At 35.3% G+C, this 17,788-nt stretch overlaps 2 protein-coding genes across 11 annotated transcripts; one reads left to right on the forward strand and one right to left on the reverse strand.

The window, feature by feature from the left end:
* The first annotated feature begins 126 nt into the window (after positions 1-126).
* Positions 127-17,642, forward strand: LOC145941321 (protein DOP1 homolog). Of its 10 annotated transcripts, none has more exons than XM_083047399.1 (27): positions 127-855; positions 1,039-1,278; positions 1,447-1,724; positions 1,810-1,975; positions 2,132-2,321; positions 2,409-2,584; positions 2,659-2,928; positions 3,032-4,595; positions 4,702-4,964; positions 5,048-6,191; positions 6,305-6,727; positions 6,914-7,224; positions 7,387-7,588; positions 7,920-8,315; positions 8,394-8,530; positions 8,610-8,766; positions 8,879-9,250; positions 9,321-9,459; positions 9,678-9,849; positions 10,046-10,257; positions 10,345-10,497; positions 10,607-10,802; positions 11,347-11,361; positions 11,741-11,908; positions 11,997-12,108; positions 14,438-14,662; positions 17,539-17,642. In XM_083047399.1, the coding sequence occupies exons 2-26, from the start codon at positions 1,223-1,225 to the stop codon at positions 14,645-14,647; spliced, it is 7,482 nt and encodes a 2,493-aa protein (XP_082903525.1). In that variant the 5' UTR covers positions 127-855; positions 1,039-1,222; the 3' UTR covers positions 14,648-14,662; positions 17,539-17,642. The 10 variants fall into 10 exon arrangements, with proteins under 10 accessions (XP_082903525.1, XP_082903524.1, XP_082903523.1 ...); XM_083047398.1 differs by lacking the exon at positions 17,539-17,642 and adding an exon at positions 17,478-17,496; XM_083047397.1 differs by lacking the exon at positions 17,539-17,642 and adding an exon at positions 15,149-16,921.
* LOC145941329 (uncharacterized) lies at positions 12,101-13,782 on the reverse strand. The gene is made up of 2 exons (XM_083047415.1): positions 13,643-13,782; positions 12,101-12,779 (listed from the first exon to the last, which is right to left on the reverse strand). Exons 1-2 carry the CDS (start codon positions 13,749-13,751, stop codon positions 12,250-12,252), a joined length of 639 nt encoding a protein of 212 aa, XP_082903541.1. The 5' UTR covers positions 13,752-13,782; the 3' UTR covers positions 12,101-12,249.
* Positions 17,643-17,788: the final 146 nt, after the last annotated feature.

Genomic DNA, 17,788 nt, shown 5'->3' on the forward strand with positions numbered 1-17,788 from the left:
CCATTCAATTTTTATTCATGTAACTAATCTAAAAAGGATGTTTTTATTAAGTGATAGCGTTCGCTCAATAATTGCACAATTTATATTCTATATTTCCCGCATGCAGCCATATTATATGCACGCGCACACCGACATACGCACACGCAGTGCGCGTAAGATCCAATGTCGCCACCGCGATCCTCCGTGAATACCCATTATCGAACGGGTGGAGAAGAAGAGAATAGAAATAGAAAAGGGAAAATTTCGCCATTTACGCTACTTGATCCCGTTGATCCCGAAAATGATTCCGATTGATCGAGAGATATACGAAGTGCCTACACTTTGACAGTTGTGTGTGTGTGTGTGTGCGTACATACATACGTATGTGATAAGCGTGGGTCCACGTATGTCGAGCGCCGAGTGCTTTTAATCGACGAACATGCGATGCTCCAACGTTCAGGTTCAGCCTTGCCATCTCCGTCGATGGCACATCCACGAAATGTCAACATTTAGAGGTGAGCCGTTTCGTCAATTTCGAAAATCGCATCAGAATCGGAAGCCCGCCTCGCTCGAGACAGCTGGAGGTAATCAGCTGGAGTACCGTTTTCTCGATAGACTACGTGTCAAAAATCAAGAGTTCTCTCGTACAAACTTCTTGATACGGAAATTCGAATTTGAAATCGAGATTCGATTTAGAGACACGTCAATGACAAATTATTACTGAATTTTTTTTTTTTCCACTGGAATAAAGCGAGGTTCTGTGTCGTGGACGAGATAACCAAGCTGATAGTGAGCCGATAACTTGTATGGTTGTGTAAACATAATGAATCGCGATCAGATTATATTTCATAGACAGCTATTCGTGCGAGAGAAAAGGTATGATTTTTCCTTCTTTTTAAATGCGGGAAAAATATCTTTGGTTTTCTGGATATGGGGAAATATCCGCTGATTAGATCGAACAAAAATATACGCGATGGATAACTATATATATACGTATATATATATATATATGTAGCTCATATAGAATTCCATAGAATAATAAACAGTGTTAATTTCTAGGTACTGAAGTATCCCCTTATCTAAATACGATGTGTTATATCGTGATAAGATCTGTGGTATAAGCGGAAAGGAACTGTGCAATGATTCACTTTAAAAATTTGAATTGGAATCATGTAAAGTGACGCCGTGAGATAATATTACATAGCTTATTTAGTTGTAAAGTGAATTACAAAAAAAGATAGAAATGGGTTCCATCGCTCTAGAGGAGTACGAGTTAATGAAGGACTCCAAGTATCGAGTGTAAGTAAAGTGTAATAATGAATATAAATTATCATTTAAGATTTTACAAACTTTAATATCATCAATAATGTAATTTTTATGTGTATTACAAAAACTAACATTTATCTATATCATAACTATGATACAATACAAAAAGTTTATTAATAAATTATTGTATTTGTTACACAGTTACGTGTCCGCTGTTGACAAGGCTTTAAAAAGCTTTGAATATACGAGTGAATGGGCAGATCTCATTTCTGCATTAGGAAAGCTTAACAAGGTACTGCTAAGTCACATGAAGTTTCCTGTTATTCCAAGAAGAATTAAAATATCAAAGAGACTAGCCCAATGTATGCATCCAGCATTACCTTCTGGTGTTCATTTGAAAGCTTTAGAAACATATGACATTATTTTTAAGTGTATGGGCACTAATAGACTCAGTCATGAGCTTTTCATTTATAGCGCAGGTATGTATATGTGTGTATAGAGTAAAGGGAAAAAAATTACATACAACTTTAACACATACTACATTTTCATCTGTTCTTTTAATAGGACTGTTTCCATTGTTGGGTCATGCTGCTATGAATGTCAGACCATCATTATTAACAGTATACGAGACACACTTTGTGCCACTTGGTGAAAGATTGAGGCCAGGATTAAACGGTTTTTTAAGCGGTGTTCTTTTAGGTTTAGAAGATGGATCTGATCATTTTGATAGGTTATTAAGTTATTGATATTGCATGCAAAGTATATTAACTTTTTTTCACATTTTGTTTGTATATTAATCTCAAGATAATATTTGTGAATAATGTATAAATTACTTATATCGCAATATAGGAAAATATTTATGAATACATATATATTATTTTATCAGAACAAACTCCTTATTGGAAAAAGTATGCGATGGCGTGGGTGCGGAACACTTTTATGCGTGTCTCTGGGATTGCTTAGCTTCAAATTCTGGCATTCGCTTGTCTGCTATATCATTTGTGCTAGCGCACTTCAACAAGAAACTGTCAATGGAGGAGCAAAGATACATTATGGGTACTAATATTAAAATTATGGTAAGAAAAAAGTTTACATTTTGAATACTGGATATATTTTTGAGAACACTAAATTGATCTTTTAACGTTTTCCGATTTATAAATCAGGTATCAGCCTTATGCGCAGGAGTACAAGACACTTCAGTGCTAGTGCAAAGAAGTGCACTTGATTTTCTATTAATAGGTTTTCCTATACATAACAGTCAATTGACGCATCAAGATATGATATTATTAATCAAAGCTGCTCTAGTTACTATATTGCGAAGAGACATGAGCTTAAACAGGTAAAGGAAGATACAATAAATATATATATTCTTCTTCAAAAAAATCTCCTTACTTACTACATATTTTCGTGTAGGCGTTTATTTGCCTGGTTATTGGGCACTGAAGTAAGTACATCGATTTTAAAGAAAAAGAATCAGATAACTGTGGACACCAAGGAGGGTTCTATAACATATTTCGATACGTATTCGAAAGAAATGCTAGTCGAAGCGATAAAATACCTGCTTAAAGAAGTGTGCAAAGAAAATTCGCAGGATTTGAAGCCATATAGAATACTTGTTTCGTTACTCGATAAGGTGGATATCGGACCAGTAATTTTGGACGATATTTTGTTTGAAGTATTTAGGTGAGTATAGCTTTACTAAATTATAAGAAAAGATTAGATAAAAAGAAAAGATGTTGCTAATCGTTTTCTTAAAAATATTTTCTAACCGTGCGTTGTATTGTAGGACATTTTATAATGCCTGCAAACAGTCTGCACAGAATCATGTACCAAAAACGAATGAAGTAGTGAAATCTGCGAATCTGTTATTTTCGACTTTGGAACCATCGTATATCTGGATACATTGTGGACATTTATTCGGAAAGGCCTGCAATACAAGAGCAAAGACACAAGTCACTATAGAAGATGTTACTGTAAAAACAGTTGGTAGTGGAATACCGAATTTGGTAGAAGTGTGCATACTAACGGAATTCTTACTCGAGACAGTATCGTTGGATGCATTCATAGACACTCCATCTGAGCATCTTCCTGGTTTGTTTTACGAAATAACCAGCAAGCTTTTATATCATATTAATATTTTGTCTTCGATGGAGATTTCGAAAAGTCTGAAATTGTGCGCCAAGATTTTGTCGAAGGTACAACCGACGATGGTAACGACTCATGCGGACAAATACGAAGTAGATACCAAAGTGGACACGTCTCTGAATAATATTACAGTTCCTAGCGATAATTCCCTGACGGCGATTCCTTTGGAAAAAAGTCAATCGGATAGCAAGTTGAATAAGCCCGATATATCCGGTATCTCCTTCGCGGAAAAAAGTCCAAGTACGAGAAGAAGAGCCAATTCTGGCGGCGCCGCTAAGAGGAGCGAAAAAAAGTCGAAGAAGAAGGGGAGTAAAAGCACTTCCAAGTTAACCGATACGTACACCATACAAGCCGACGGTACCAATATATCGGTCGTAGTGAGCGAGGACGCGAAATCTTTATCTAGGAATAAAAGCATGGACGACATTAAAGCGAGCTGTGTCGAAACCGAAATAAGCTCTTCCTCGAATAATAAATTGTCCACCACGTCAAAACACTTTACGAACGTCAGTCCAACGGGATCGACGGGATCCTTGTGTAGGGGACCATCTCCGGCATTCCAGGCACAGCATTCCATGTTGGAAAAGTGCCTCCGTCAATATGAAATATTTTACGTCAAGTTAATTAGCAATCGAATACTTAGCAAGGAGAGAACGGTGCAAGATATGTTCAATCACTTGGTAGTGTCTTGCCCGAGAAAGAGTTTCGACGAGAGAATGCGTTGCTTGGAACTCCTGCTGAATTCCAGATTAAATACAGACGACTCGGGATTCTTTAGTCAAGATGCGTCTGTAATCGAGGATACCAAGTGCCTGGATATTTTTCACCTGTTCCTCGATATCGCAGCACATTCGGAATGGAACGAGGCCATGAAAATAGCGTCCAGCTTGTTCGTAGAGTTATCCACATTTCCAAAATACTTCCTGCCCGGCGACGATGTACTCGTAGAGGAAGAACCCAAGTTCGAGCACGTTCTTCCGGATTGGTTGAAAGTCTTAATAGTCTGTTCCTGCTGGTTGCAGAAGCAACCGGCGTTACAATTAACGAGCATCGCCACATTATTGGACTTGGTGGCTTTGTTGAAAGCTCATAACGATATCGAGACGCATCCGAAAAGTGGAGAAGGTGTAACGACAGTGATCATGGTGCCGTTGTTGAAGCAATGGCACGTAACCTACTTGATGCAATACACTAATGTATTTCAAGTATGTAATATGTGTAATATTCTCCTTGTAATATTTTTTTATGTTCGACAGGTAATTGGCAAAAATAGAATGTTGAAAAGATAATTGCTCTCTTAACATATTAAAGGTATTGGCGCATTCCTTGTGGCATCATTTGGGCGATCTTCCCGCCCATAAGTTTAGGATGCGATGCGTAGAATTGTTGCACGAGTTGCATCACGCTTTATACAATTCCTGCGACGCGGTCGAGGATCTAATAGGATCTGCGCTCACCTCCGAGAATCCTGAAAGAAAGATCGAAGCATTCAGTAGATTTGCTACTTTGTGGCATTTAGGACGAGAAATCGAAACGAATCCGCGGCTGCGCGGCTGTCTCAGAATTTTCGACCAGTAAGTAAGAGAATTGTAATTTGTTTAGTTGTATAACTCAGTTGTATTACAAATTTTATGAATTGTTCTTGTTCTTTGTCTAGATCATTATTAAAAATGTTGGACAATCTTCAACTTGCGGACAACTCGCCGTTAAAACTACTAGCTCAATCGTGGTTATTACATTCCTTGATGCGCGGCGACATATCGCGTGTAATAGATCCCTTGCTGACAATACTTTTAGATCCATCCACATGTCGTATGAGCGTCCTCCACGTGAGTATACAGCACAGTAATACCGTCCTAACGAAAAACGACCCGGTGGAGGAGAAATCGGAGATTCAGGACGATACAGAAGGTGCCGCGAAAATTTATGCGATTAGTTCGGTCGACGGCAATGTGATATATCACGTGAGCGATAACGTGGACGAGGATAAAAAGTGGAAGAAAGGCAAGAAGAAGAAACAGACGATAAATCCCGTGAAAATAAAGCGGATTTTCGCCGTGACGACGTTAGCGAGTGGTGATAATTGCAATCACTATGTCACGGAAAGGAATCAGTTTATGAAGGAACTCGAGGTGCCGCCTAGCATATCCGGCAATCGAAAGATTTCCGTATTCGTGAATCCTCTCTCGATCAATTGTAACGAAAACTCGAACGATTCCTTGACAGAAGACGATTCGCTGCCCAGTATACGTAAGGCAAACTTGACGACGGCATTGCTTAAGAATGCCACACGCTTTAAGAAGTTAGATTTCGATAAAGGTTCCACTGCCAGTTTAGACGAGAGTCTCTTCGAATCGGCAAACTCTAGTTTGAAGGTGAAAGATAAGAGTAGCTTCAAAAAACTCAACGACGACGTCGACTCGTCTCTGGATTCTATAACGAATAGCTTGGACTCGAGCAGTCCCGAAGTAACTAATAAACAACCGAAACAGAAGAAGGAACCTGTCGTGAACGCCCTACCGGGCAGTTCCAGGGAAGTAGCGGGCACTATCATGAAAGGCAGATATTACAGCACGAACGAATTTAACACGAATTATGATCATGAAATCGGTAGTTTCGAAGCGAGCGCGGAGGTGCCCAGTTGGACGATGGACGACGGCGAAGACGGCGATCTGGACGTTAGCACCACCGCGGAAGAATACTTTAGCAATTCTAGCAGCGCCAGTATAGTCGAAGAGATTCTGAACGAGGTGCTCGATCGCGCGATGCAATTGTGCGACGTCGCCGAACCGCCGAAAAGTGCAAGTATCTCTTATACAATATTATCCTCTGCGTCAGAATTGCAGCCAGTTCGTTTGGCAAAATGATAATATAATAATTGCAATATTCTTTCAACGAGATTTTCTACTTGCAGGAGGAAGTTCAGCAGCATCCCGCCAAAATTAATCGAAATGTCGGTCTGGGTGTTCACAATCTTCACTCCCACATGTTGCTCTACTGCGGAGTATACGATTCGACCAGAACCCTTTACGCTTTGCGCACCCTCAGGAACGAACTTTTGACAAATACGCGAATGTTTCTGTGTTGCGCGGCGACGACCGGGGCGGCGAATGCGACCAAGAATACAGTGCTGTTAAATCTATTGGCGAGGCATCGGAAAAGTGTTTTCGGCAGAAACTTTCACGGTGATATAGCTAACACGGAATTTATAGCCGCTTATAGAAGTAGTATGTATCTCGAGGTCTTGATAAGCGTGTGCCTGTACTTTGCGAGAAGCTATTATCCGAATCTCGGACAGATGAGGCTTACATATGAAGAAATTGCGGGTAATCGCCAGGTATGTTCAGATTCTACCTTAAAAAAATATTCTTTATCCTTATCCTATTCTTTTAAATGTTATTTATATGTATCTGCAAAGAATTGTAGAATTATAAATATTTTGTTAACTTTTTTCTTCTTTCTGTCCTTTTAAGTTTTAATAAATATTGTTTTAACATTGACAAAAATGTTATTTTTTACACAGGTACAACTTGCAAGTGCGGAATTACTGACGCTAATATTTTCCGAATTGATCCCAATTGTTCGCGATTCTGGCAAAGGTTTCAGTTGCTACATAGTCGACCTACTGACTAAATGTAAAGTACAAAAGGTTGCTCTACACTGTCTCGTGTCCAGTGTTATGAGCATGAAGAACGCTCATAAAGAGAATGAAGATGTTTTCACATTTACCGAAGAAATTGTATTGTTTAACGATCCGTTTGTCGATAACGATGTTAACAAATGTAAATATAGAGCGAGCGATCATACGGAAGCTTTCCAGATACAATTATTACGGTAAATATATGCAACAGATTTACAATAGAAATATTTTATATCGCTAATTAAGTGTGAGCGTAATGAAACTATCCAAAATTTGCATTAAAATTAACATTAAAATTAAATTCTTTCGTAATTCTTGTAATTTTATTTGTAACAATAACTTTATTACTTTTCAAGGCTATTGTTGGCGTTAATTATGTTGGAACATCAGTGTAGTAGTCAGAAAGGAGAAGAGATTAATCCAACGATGTCATCTATACCAAGTTCACCGACACGAACTCTACCGAATTTAATCGGGAACAATTTGAAATATATTTCTGGAGCAGCGATACCGCAGCAACCGATGTTTCTCGCTAGTATCCTTAGTGCACTGCAACTCGTATGTCGTTTGCTTACATATCAATATATACTGTTAAGTCGATCCTAAATCTCTCATGCTTTTGCAGAATTTTAAAATAAGATGAAATATATATATATTTTTTTTACGATATATATGTATTCTATTATTATCACACAAAAATTATTTATTTATGTCATCTTTTACTTTTTCAATCTTTTATAATTTAAATTATATCAGAACTCAACCACGACAAATTATGAAATATGTTTAAATGAATATATATGAAGTCCATTGATTGATAAAATAATTAAGCGAAGAATCGATTATTGATCAAATTATTTATGCATTCAATGAAATTTATTTTTCGCAGGATCATATGAGGCATCTTCATCAACATTGGACAACTCTTGTCACGTCCAGTCTCCCTTTTATGGGATCATCTTTAACGTCTGTTGTAACATCAGTTATTCATCAACTGTGCAGCAATATTGAACATCTAGCGTCGTATTATATCAATGAGGAGGCCACGTCAAAGTTGCAAGATATAAGCACGGTAGAATGCTGTTTGCCCGCGGATTACACAGTGACACATCTCGAGGCTTTGACATACTTACTGCATTATTGTCTATTGGACACCTCTCAGCAAATTGGATTCTCGTTTAATCAGCCGCTAAGCGGTACAATACAAACGGGAATTCCCGGTGCTAATCCCGGACAGATCTTCAATAATCTTATACACGTTTTTATGCCGAGTCCACTTTCTCCGGTTAGTTAAATAAAAAAAAAATATATATATATTTTGGTCTCTAGAGTTGTTTTCGCAAAGTTTTCGTATTTTTTATAGGATCTATCCACAACGAAGGATAAAACTGGCGCGACTGAGCTGCAACAACACGCCAGAAGAACAGCGTTAAGTCATTTACCGAGAATAATAGCATCCTTATCAGCCTTGTGGCAAGCAGTTCAAGCAACAAAAGACAAGTATGCGTCTTATTATATTCTTTGATCATGGAAATTGTTTACATTGCATAATGTACATCTTTTTAACAATAATGTGTAGTGAACAAGCCAATTGCGTGGTGGGCAGTCCGAGAATAGTAAAATATCAATTGTTGGAACTCTTATCTCCAATCTCTTTCCATCATGGAGCCAACTTTTTAGCCGCGGTCGCCGTTGCTTGGCACGAAAGGCGCCAACCATCCGCTGTGTCAAAGAAGGTAATCAACATTATGTAATTAAAAAAAAAGGGGGATAATGAAATTAGAAATAGCTAAATGTTATTAATTTTGAAAAAAATATTTCATTCAATATAAATTTGTTTCGGTGCAGATACTTCCAGAAGCTTGTCTCAATCAACAAGTGATGGTTCATTTGGTTAGTGCTATTCGTGTAATGCCGATTGACACTTTGGTGCACACCGTGCACCAGGTAGTGAAAACGCCACCGCCGATACACGGAATCAAACAGGATTTCTCTCTAGAAGTCTCGGTGCTGGAATTACTTTATGTATATATGCAGAGTAACACGTCGCAATCGCTTATCGAGTCTTGGGCGTCCTTGCTTAGTTTATTGAAAGATGGTTTATCGCTAACAGCACCTGCTCAATTTCTCTTGCTGGCTATATTGAACGAATATGTACAAAAGTGTCCGCCTATGCAAGAGAAAAAAGATATCAAAGACTTGCAAGATGTATCTGCAAAGGTAATTATTTGATGTTGTATGCTTTGTATAATTAATAACGCAACGATTACATGTAATAAATATGTTTCAGTTGATTGAATCGTGTTCGCAAATAGCTGGCGCGTGTCTAGAGCAAACAACGTGGCTAAGAAGGAATTTGGCCGTTCGAGAGGACGTGTTCGAAGTAGTGGAAGGCTCTTCGGAAGGTAAAGAGGGAAAAAATGGTGCTGGTGCGTAAAATATAACATTTTATTTAGATAGATATCAGAGATTCAATGTCAGATTAAAGAATTTTTGTAATATAACGCACGGCAATGTTTGTTTTATTATCAGGCTTTTGTTATCTGTTTGTTTTTTGTTCTTTTTTTATACAATCTGTGACAATTGCAAATAGCTTCTAAGTTCTAGTTTCTTATAGTATATTCAATGTGAATGATATATCTTACAGTAACACCTGGAACCCCACCTAATGCGGCGTACAGTGTTCAAGCGCAAGCAGTATTAGCGGAAATACTCGCGCCATTATTGGACGTCAGTTACGGTTCACAAGAAAAAGAGCGTGTTGTAACACTGTTAACAAACCTCATGTATAATGTTACACCTTATCTGAAAAATCATACGTAAGTTTAGAAATTGGCTGAATGTAAAAATTTTGTATAAATTTGATATATATATATATATATATATATATATATATATATATCAAATGATATAGATATATCAATTATGATATATATATATATATATATATATATATATATATCATAATGTGAGAATAAGGTGAAAAAATAATATTTTACTTAATTAATTTTACAGGATGAAGAATATCGCCTCATTCACCGCTTGTTCTCAATTATTGGCTTCCTTGTCGGGATATCAATACACGAGGAAAGCGTGGCGCAAAGACGTTTTAGACTTGTTACTCGACCCGATCTTCTTCCAAATGACACCGTCCTGCCTGCCATACTGGAGAACTATAATAGACAATCTGATGACACATGATAATACTACTTTCAGAGATTTAATGAGTAATGCACATATTTTATTGCAATGCATTTGTTTGCTTCACAATCTATATAGAAACTAACATATTACACGATTGTTTTATTAAAAAGATCGCGTGTCCATGGCTCAAGGCAGCGGAATCAGTATATTTTCTTCAAAGGAACAAGAGTATGAACAGAAAGCGCAGCTCTTGAAGCGATTGGCGTTCGTCATTCTTTGCAGCGAGATGGATCAGTATCATAAATATATGCCAGAGATACAAGGTGAATATATGAGCATTTATAAAATATATACAGACTGTATGTAAACTCATAATGTTATGATTATAACATACATAATTGTTTCTACATATTGGTTATTTTGCTCTTTCAGAACGCTTAGCAGATAGTCTACGCCTACCTCAAGTGATCCCGTCTATTCAGGCACAAGTATTTCTATGTTTTCGCGTATTGCTATTGAGAATGTCGCCACAACACGCGACGTCCTTATGGCCAGTCATAGTTAGCGAACTTGTTCAAGTGTTCCTTTATATCGAGCAAGAATTGAGTACGGACAGCGAAGAGTTCAGGTATGCAAATTCTTCCGATGCCTGTGCTTCTTTGCTTATGGGACACTGTTGCTTCGTATGTGCATGTTCATTTACGATACGCGATTGGGATTATTTCGTTCAAAGTATCGAGAGATTACTTTTTTATATTTCAAAACTATGCATTATATTTTGGTTTTCAAAGACTGGTTGCGAACAGCAAGTTTTGCAATGAAGAGCTTGCTGTAGATATATTATCAGTATACTGACATGATTCATGTGGTAATATTCCAAATTAATTTTGAAATTGGTATCATGATCAAATTCAATAATCTAACGTTTCCAAAATGCTCGTTAACGTTTCCAATATGGACGATGAATGCGTAGAATAGAAAAGCGATTTTACTTCTCGAAATCTCGTATTTATTAAGAATGTGAAGTAGCAGAATGTTGGCAGAACATTTGTATATGTCCATTCCTCCCCTTATTAACATGGATACTATCTAATATCATACTGTTTTTGGCTCCCTGTTTTGGCATCCTCGGGATTTGTGGTGCCTCCGTAACTTGAATGGTGTTGGGACAGCAGTCGTCATAGCAGGTAATTTAATGGTCCAACATATTACGTACATATGGCACGCGTACGCATACTCTTAGTGTTGTATAAAAGCACTCGAGTATACAGTGACGTAAGAAATATTCTTTCAATATCTATTAATAAAATTAATCAAATGCACATTCATCTAATATAAAAAAAAATTTTTGCCAACATCTATTTTATACATCACTGTTCGAGTATATCGAGTGTCAGAAAATATTACACTAATAGTAATCTTGTACCTTCTTATTGATCAAACTCTGTGGGGCAAATTTTTTGTTTGTTGTACCTTGCCTAAAAGCAGTTACGCTTCTCGGATCTAATATTATATCGTAAGAGAGTTATTCTAAATGACACAAAACACTTGTATTCGTATGCACAGCTCGCATATTAAACTGCTATCGGCCTTGGACTCATCATGGGCTGTTAACGCCAGCAATGGACTTCAGGCACACGGACATCCTCACTGGTTGCAGCTGCAACTAGCCGCCGCCAAGCTGCTGGACCTCGCGTTACTGTTGCCCGCACACAGATTACCGCAATTTCAAATGTAAGTCGAGAAACGATATAGTCAAGACGATATATACAATGCGTATTTTATTTGTATATAATTATATATTGCTTTGCTTGATTTACAGGTATAAATGGGCATTCGTTGGAGACGCAGCGGCAGGATGCATGGATAACAACAATCTATCCTCGGACTTTGTACCGCACATTACGAGAATAGCGAAATTGATGGATAACAAGGTAAATTTTCTCGATTGTAACATAGTAAATTATTGGGCACATTTTAACGTAATCAATTACATTTTTCGCTTCGCGAAAAAAAGTAGCTTGACGAAGCTTATTAATAGAATATTGTAAATATATTTTATCGATATCTAGCGTTTACATTTGATAATTATAATTATCTTCCGACGAACATTGCTCGGGTAATAGACATCTTTGCTCTTTTTCATCGTAAACGTATTCTTCCTTGCACTCGCATCCGCTTCTGCAGGGCGTGTAACAATCCACTACGTCCCGCTTCGAACACGTGAATTGACAGAGGCAATGCGTCCAGGTCGACTTGTCGTCGCATTCGTGAAACGTTTTGGAACGTCCATAGTCGAATTCGTCGTAATCGTACCCGGGAATTCGATGCTTGGTGTATCTGTAAACTTTCTCGGGCATTTTGTACCAGTTAAACTGCTTGTTTTTGAACGGATCCCTCTTTTTAAAGGAATCGAGATTATTGCCGAAGGTAGGAAGATTAGAATCGGGATACGCATCGTCCCAGTTTTCCGTATCGTCGATAACTTTTGCGACATAAAAATCATCTTGAGCAACGCTGCTGTATTTTTTATCGGAACCTCTCGAATCCGCTGGTAGATCTTCATAGAAATCAAAATCGTTGTATTCTGAATCACCCCTGTATTCTGTGGAACAAACGTATATTAATTGAATTATTGCAATCTTCATTAAAAGGATTATCCACGAATATAATTTCCGAACGCATGTTTAAATTAATAATAAGATCGATTATTATGTCGATGTTTTATAAATCGCTTCATGTTCTATAAGATTATTAAAATAAACATTATTTTAACAATATTTTTAAAAATCAAAATAAAAGGATTAAATAAGATATTTCGGTAAGAGAAAATTGAATTTATCAAATCAATTGGATAGGAAAGATCTCGTCGCATGTTTTCATTAATATTCTCCAAGTAGCATCACAATTAACTTAGATTAAAGCCATTTAAAGCATCGTAAATAGAATTGGAATAGATGGAGAAGGAGTGTTCTTATATTTATGAATGTTTATGAATAATATTATAAATTAGTTTAGATAAATGTGTAAATTTTTTTTAGACGCGCTTTTTTGAACTGTCGACTTTGAATCAATTTTTCTTTTACAAGAATGTCAAAACATCCCAAACTCACGAGTTATGAACGATTTAAAATTAAAATATAAAGGACTTTTTGAAAAAAAAAGTTTCAGAGAAACAAATAGAAAAATAATATATAAATTAAAAGATTGCGTTAACCAATAAAATCGTTCAAAGTTTGCGCCAAGAAAAAATCGATTTAAAATTCGATTTTAAATCGATCTTTAAAAAATCGATTTTTAAAAAACTGCAACTTTAAAAAAAAGTACATTTAGTGGAAAACTGTGTATGATGAAAAGTGCAAACTGCACAAACAATAGGAGAGAAAAGAAGAAATAAATGTACGCGAGTCTGTCACTCTTTAATGAAGATAAATAAATATCGCGCGCGCGTGTCGTTTTAATACCCACGTGCAATAACAGCTATTACGGTGCACAGAATGTAACAAGGTAAAATTTTCAACCAAGCCATTGTGTATTGTAGTCGCTTCTGTACGAACGGTCCACAAACTACGTGCATACTGTGCTAGGATTATATCGCACGCAGTATTCTCTATTATTATGACCCTACTCCGTGTATCGGTTCCATTTAAAGACATTGTTACTGCAACGCAAAATTTCTATTTAACACAACCTTTTCTGCTGATGTAGAGAGTTTTGAGAGCTTATTGTTTGATTAGAGAAATTAGAATTTCGAAAAAGTTTTGTTGTAATTAATATTTCTCAGATTATATATAAAAGTGAAAATAATTATGTGTGTGCAAGGACTCGGTGTGTGTATATATACACACGCAACAACTGAAATACTTATTTTAGTACACATGAGAAATCATTATATGTATATATACATTCGTTTTTGCAAGTAAGCCAATACATTCTATACAGCTCTCTAGTCAGTCGTGGTATATATTGCATAACATTTTCAATGCTAACATAAATTCACTTGTGTTATTTAGTATTGTTTCTTCATTGTATTAATTTTTTATATCTTTTGTTGCAATGATAAAAAAAAGTTTCATAATTACTGAATGTAAATATTTTAAAAATTGCGAAAAGTGATGAATTCTTTTCGCTAAAGTAAAATCGAATTTTATTTTCAATTAAATGTATATTACCTTGGTACATATTATCTATTTTGAGAATAAATCTTATTTCTTCGCGAAAAAAATTCTTATTGATCTTTTTCTCATTCTCAATTTTTTTCAGTTCAAACCAGACGGTCCATCGCCCAAAAGGAATCCAGGAGAGCTTTTATTGACATCAAATAACGTTCGTTCCCTGCAAGACTTGCATCACTTTTTCTCAAGTCTTAGTCGCACCACGTGTGACACGTACGTGCCGATAAATAACACACAATTGGAGACTGTAATCGAGCAGGACTTCCTCGAAAAAATGCCAACCATGCCAGCGAGATAGTAGGGATGTGTAAAGGTATATAAATAATTCATCTCTCAATCAGGAAGCGTAACAAATATGTCGTTGAAAAAAGTTTGTCCTTTGATATATTTATATAAAAATTATGTTATAAGATATATATCGCATTCACGCCGCATTTAAAAATACTCTCTATACGTAAATACTACCTATTGTTGTATAAACACAATTAGAATGCAGACATCTAGAAAACATGTGCCGACTGCTCCTCACTCTTGCTGTTAAAATATAGACGTCCGATTAAAATATTTGCTTAAAAGAGAAAAGAAGAAAAAAGTTAACCATATTTTAATCAAAGCATTAAAGTAATGGAATTAAAGTGGTACAATAGGAATAAACTTTAGGTATTCTATATAGATAAATTTTAATTCCATGAAAGAGAAGAAAGAAAAATGAAGAAAAAAATCGACATATACGTCAAAGATTGTTAATTCCTTTATAGACAAATTAATTAGTAAGTAAAGTAAGAAATTTCTTTTTTAGTTGAGAAAAGAAAGAGAGAAAGAGAGAACTATCTATAGGAATGAATCTGGAGCGTGTAATATAATTCATTTTGTTACTGGTTTTTTATCAATTAAGCTTTTGACTCGTCTCCTCATTCGGTTGTGAATAGTTGTCAGCATGTACAATATTAAATATTATAGTACACTGAACTTGTTGGCCTGTGCTAGTGTAAAATGATATAGAGCATGTACAGTGTAACATACTTATGGAACAAGGTCTTCCCACTATTTTCTGACATACACCTGTCAAACCTTTTTCAATGGTTTCCCCATTTTTCTTTCCTTAACTTTATATATTACTATATAATTTGAAAGTGATAAACTGTATGCGTGTGTGTGTGTGTGTGTGTACATACATGTGTGTTTTTAGAGATATACATGTATATACATATACACATCTGGATGATTCTGTACAGGTCCTTCAATAGCTTTGCTAAAACACAATGAAACACAAAAATGAATTTTATGAAATAAAAATTCAATTGATGTCCTGTTTGCAATATGAAGTTTGCAGATTACGATGCGGATATTAGATGCAAAAGTTTGTAAACCATAGACTGTGAGCCTGCGTCATCAAGGCTCACTTGCTTTAACGCTTTTCGAATTATTGAGGATTTATCATGAAAATCATTCATCGTTTATGAATTTTCACTTCATCTATAATATTAATCATTTAAAATAAGGATACCGCGTTATATCGTAAGGGTATTTCGTCAAACTCTTTGTTTTAATAAACAGACTTTCTATGCAAACCGGTAAATTATATAATGTAGTACTACTGCATATCACTGTCTTATTCGGCATGCTTGAGAAAAATAAGACATTATATTTTTATGATAAAACTAATTTAATATACAAAAAGATTTAATACCAAGAACATCTACCCCAATTTATAGAAAGTAAGCTTCTTTGCACAGTTAGGAAATGAATGAGTTTGAAGGTAATATATAACGAAAAATATATGTTGTTTATTTCGCTCCAAAATTTTAAAATTATACCAGACACATTTACTAAGACAGATATTATTATATCTTTCATAACTTTAAATGACCTTATATACACTCTGCTAATGATAATATGTTTATTACAGTAATTTTTGAAGCTAGAGTGATTTCTATCTTTCTTTAGTCAATAAGATTACAGAAATACGTTTGCATATTGATAGATACTAGTTGTCAATAAATATAATCACAATGTGTATGGAAAAACAAAATTGAAAGCTTACATAGTGAATTAATTTTTTTAAATATAAAAACAAAATATCTAAAAACAATTTGCTAAATTGATTAATTTTGTTATTATGTTTTATGTTGCTATTGATCTGAAATTAAATTCGTAATATATAAATAATTTCTAAAAGCAAAACAATTTTTTTTTTTACAGTAATATCAAAGTTACTGCCTGGCACTAAAATATAATTAGTAAACAAATTTATTTTATACTGGCTTGGCAGGGGCTTGTGCAAAGATCTATTGTCTATTGGACAAAAATATGTTTATATAATCTATAGTTATATATTTATACTCTACACACTATATATTTATAAAAAAATCGATGATACGATTTTTTAATACATTTACACTAAGTTTTCCTATAAATTAATCATTTTTTTTTTATGTATCATCTGCAGTTTATGAGTTAGAATGGTTTATAAACATATATCTTGTTAGCCCACAAACTAATAAGAGGTAGTGAAATTAAAGTTTTGTCACATATAGAAGCATTAAACAAATATATATATTTATATGTTGAGAAAAATCATGTAATTTTATGTAATAAATTATATTCAACAAAATATATATATATATATACATATAAGTATAAATTACTGTAAGTAAAATATATAAATAGAGGACGCACATTTACTTTTACAATTAATCTATTATACTGAATAAAAATTGCATTTAAAAAAATAATCTTTACAATTGAACATTGTATTAATAAGAAAAAAGTAAAATTCTCCACTCTGATTCTGCTAAAAAAAATAATCTAGAAGAGATAATAATTCAAAATTATGCACGTAATATGTCAGTATATAAGAATGAAAATTGTATGTATTTTATGTCTTTATATCTTAATCTAAGAAGAAGACTGATATAAGATTGATGTGTTCTTTTTGTAGCTATATATTCTCTATATTTTTGCTATATATCGCTCATTTCTCATTCTCTTCTTCTTTCCTTGGATTTAAATGGCATCTGGTACAGGTAAAAGTCCCACTTATAGGGTCGAAAGCAGGATCAGGTACCTGCTGACCTGAACCTGAGGACATAATATTCAAAAATATAGTTCAAAGATAAATATGTTAGATTAGATATTCGTTCGCATGGACGGACATTCGCTCATTTCCTCTCTTGCCTGATCGAGCAGAGCAGCGACGAAGAGGTATAGAGACTATAGAGTATAGAGAGGGAAAGAGAGAGAGTTGTTGAAGAATGGCGTCTGCAGGATGTCTGCATGGCGCATGGCGAGACTTTTGATGGTAACAACCAAAGTTCCCGTCGACAAGGTACAAGATACAACCCTCGCCTTCCTCGCAGAAGACGTCCACGGTAGAAGAGAATAGCTGTAGTGGTTCATACGCTCGACTGACTGTTACGCGTGAAAAACCACGTAAGTT

Source organism: Prenolepis imparis, unplaced genomic scaffold (genome assembly GCF_030444845.1).
Source record: "Prenolepis imparis isolate NDT839.2.m4 unplaced genomic scaffold, iyPreImpa1.0 SCAF_10, whole genome shotgun sequence".
Taxonomy (NCBI): Eukaryota; Metazoa; Arthropoda; class Insecta; order Hymenoptera; family Formicidae; genus Prenolepis; species Prenolepis imparis.

Bases quoted from the DNA above. Each gene is read 5' to 3' on its own strand.
- LOC145941321 (XM_083047399.1), top strand. From the start codon at position 1,223: ATGGGTTCCATCGCTCTAGAGGAGTACGAGTTAATGAAGGACTCCAAG. The intron at 2,585-2,658 runs GTAAAGGAAGAT...ATTTTCGTGTAG, and splicing joins AGAGACATGAGCTTAAACAG to GCGTTTATTTGCCTGGTTAT. The intron at 4,596-4,701 runs GTATGTAATATG...AACATATTAAAG, and splicing joins AATACACTAATGTATTTCAA to GTATTGGCGCATTCCTTGTG.
- LOC145941329 (XM_083047415.1), bottom strand. From the start codon at position 13,751: ATGCACGTAGTTTGTGGACCGTTCGTACAGAAGCGACTACAATACACA. The intron at 12,780-13,642 runs GTGGGTATTAAA...TTTGTTCCACAG, and splicing joins CGTAATAGCTGTTATTGCAC to AATACAGGGGTGATTCAGAA.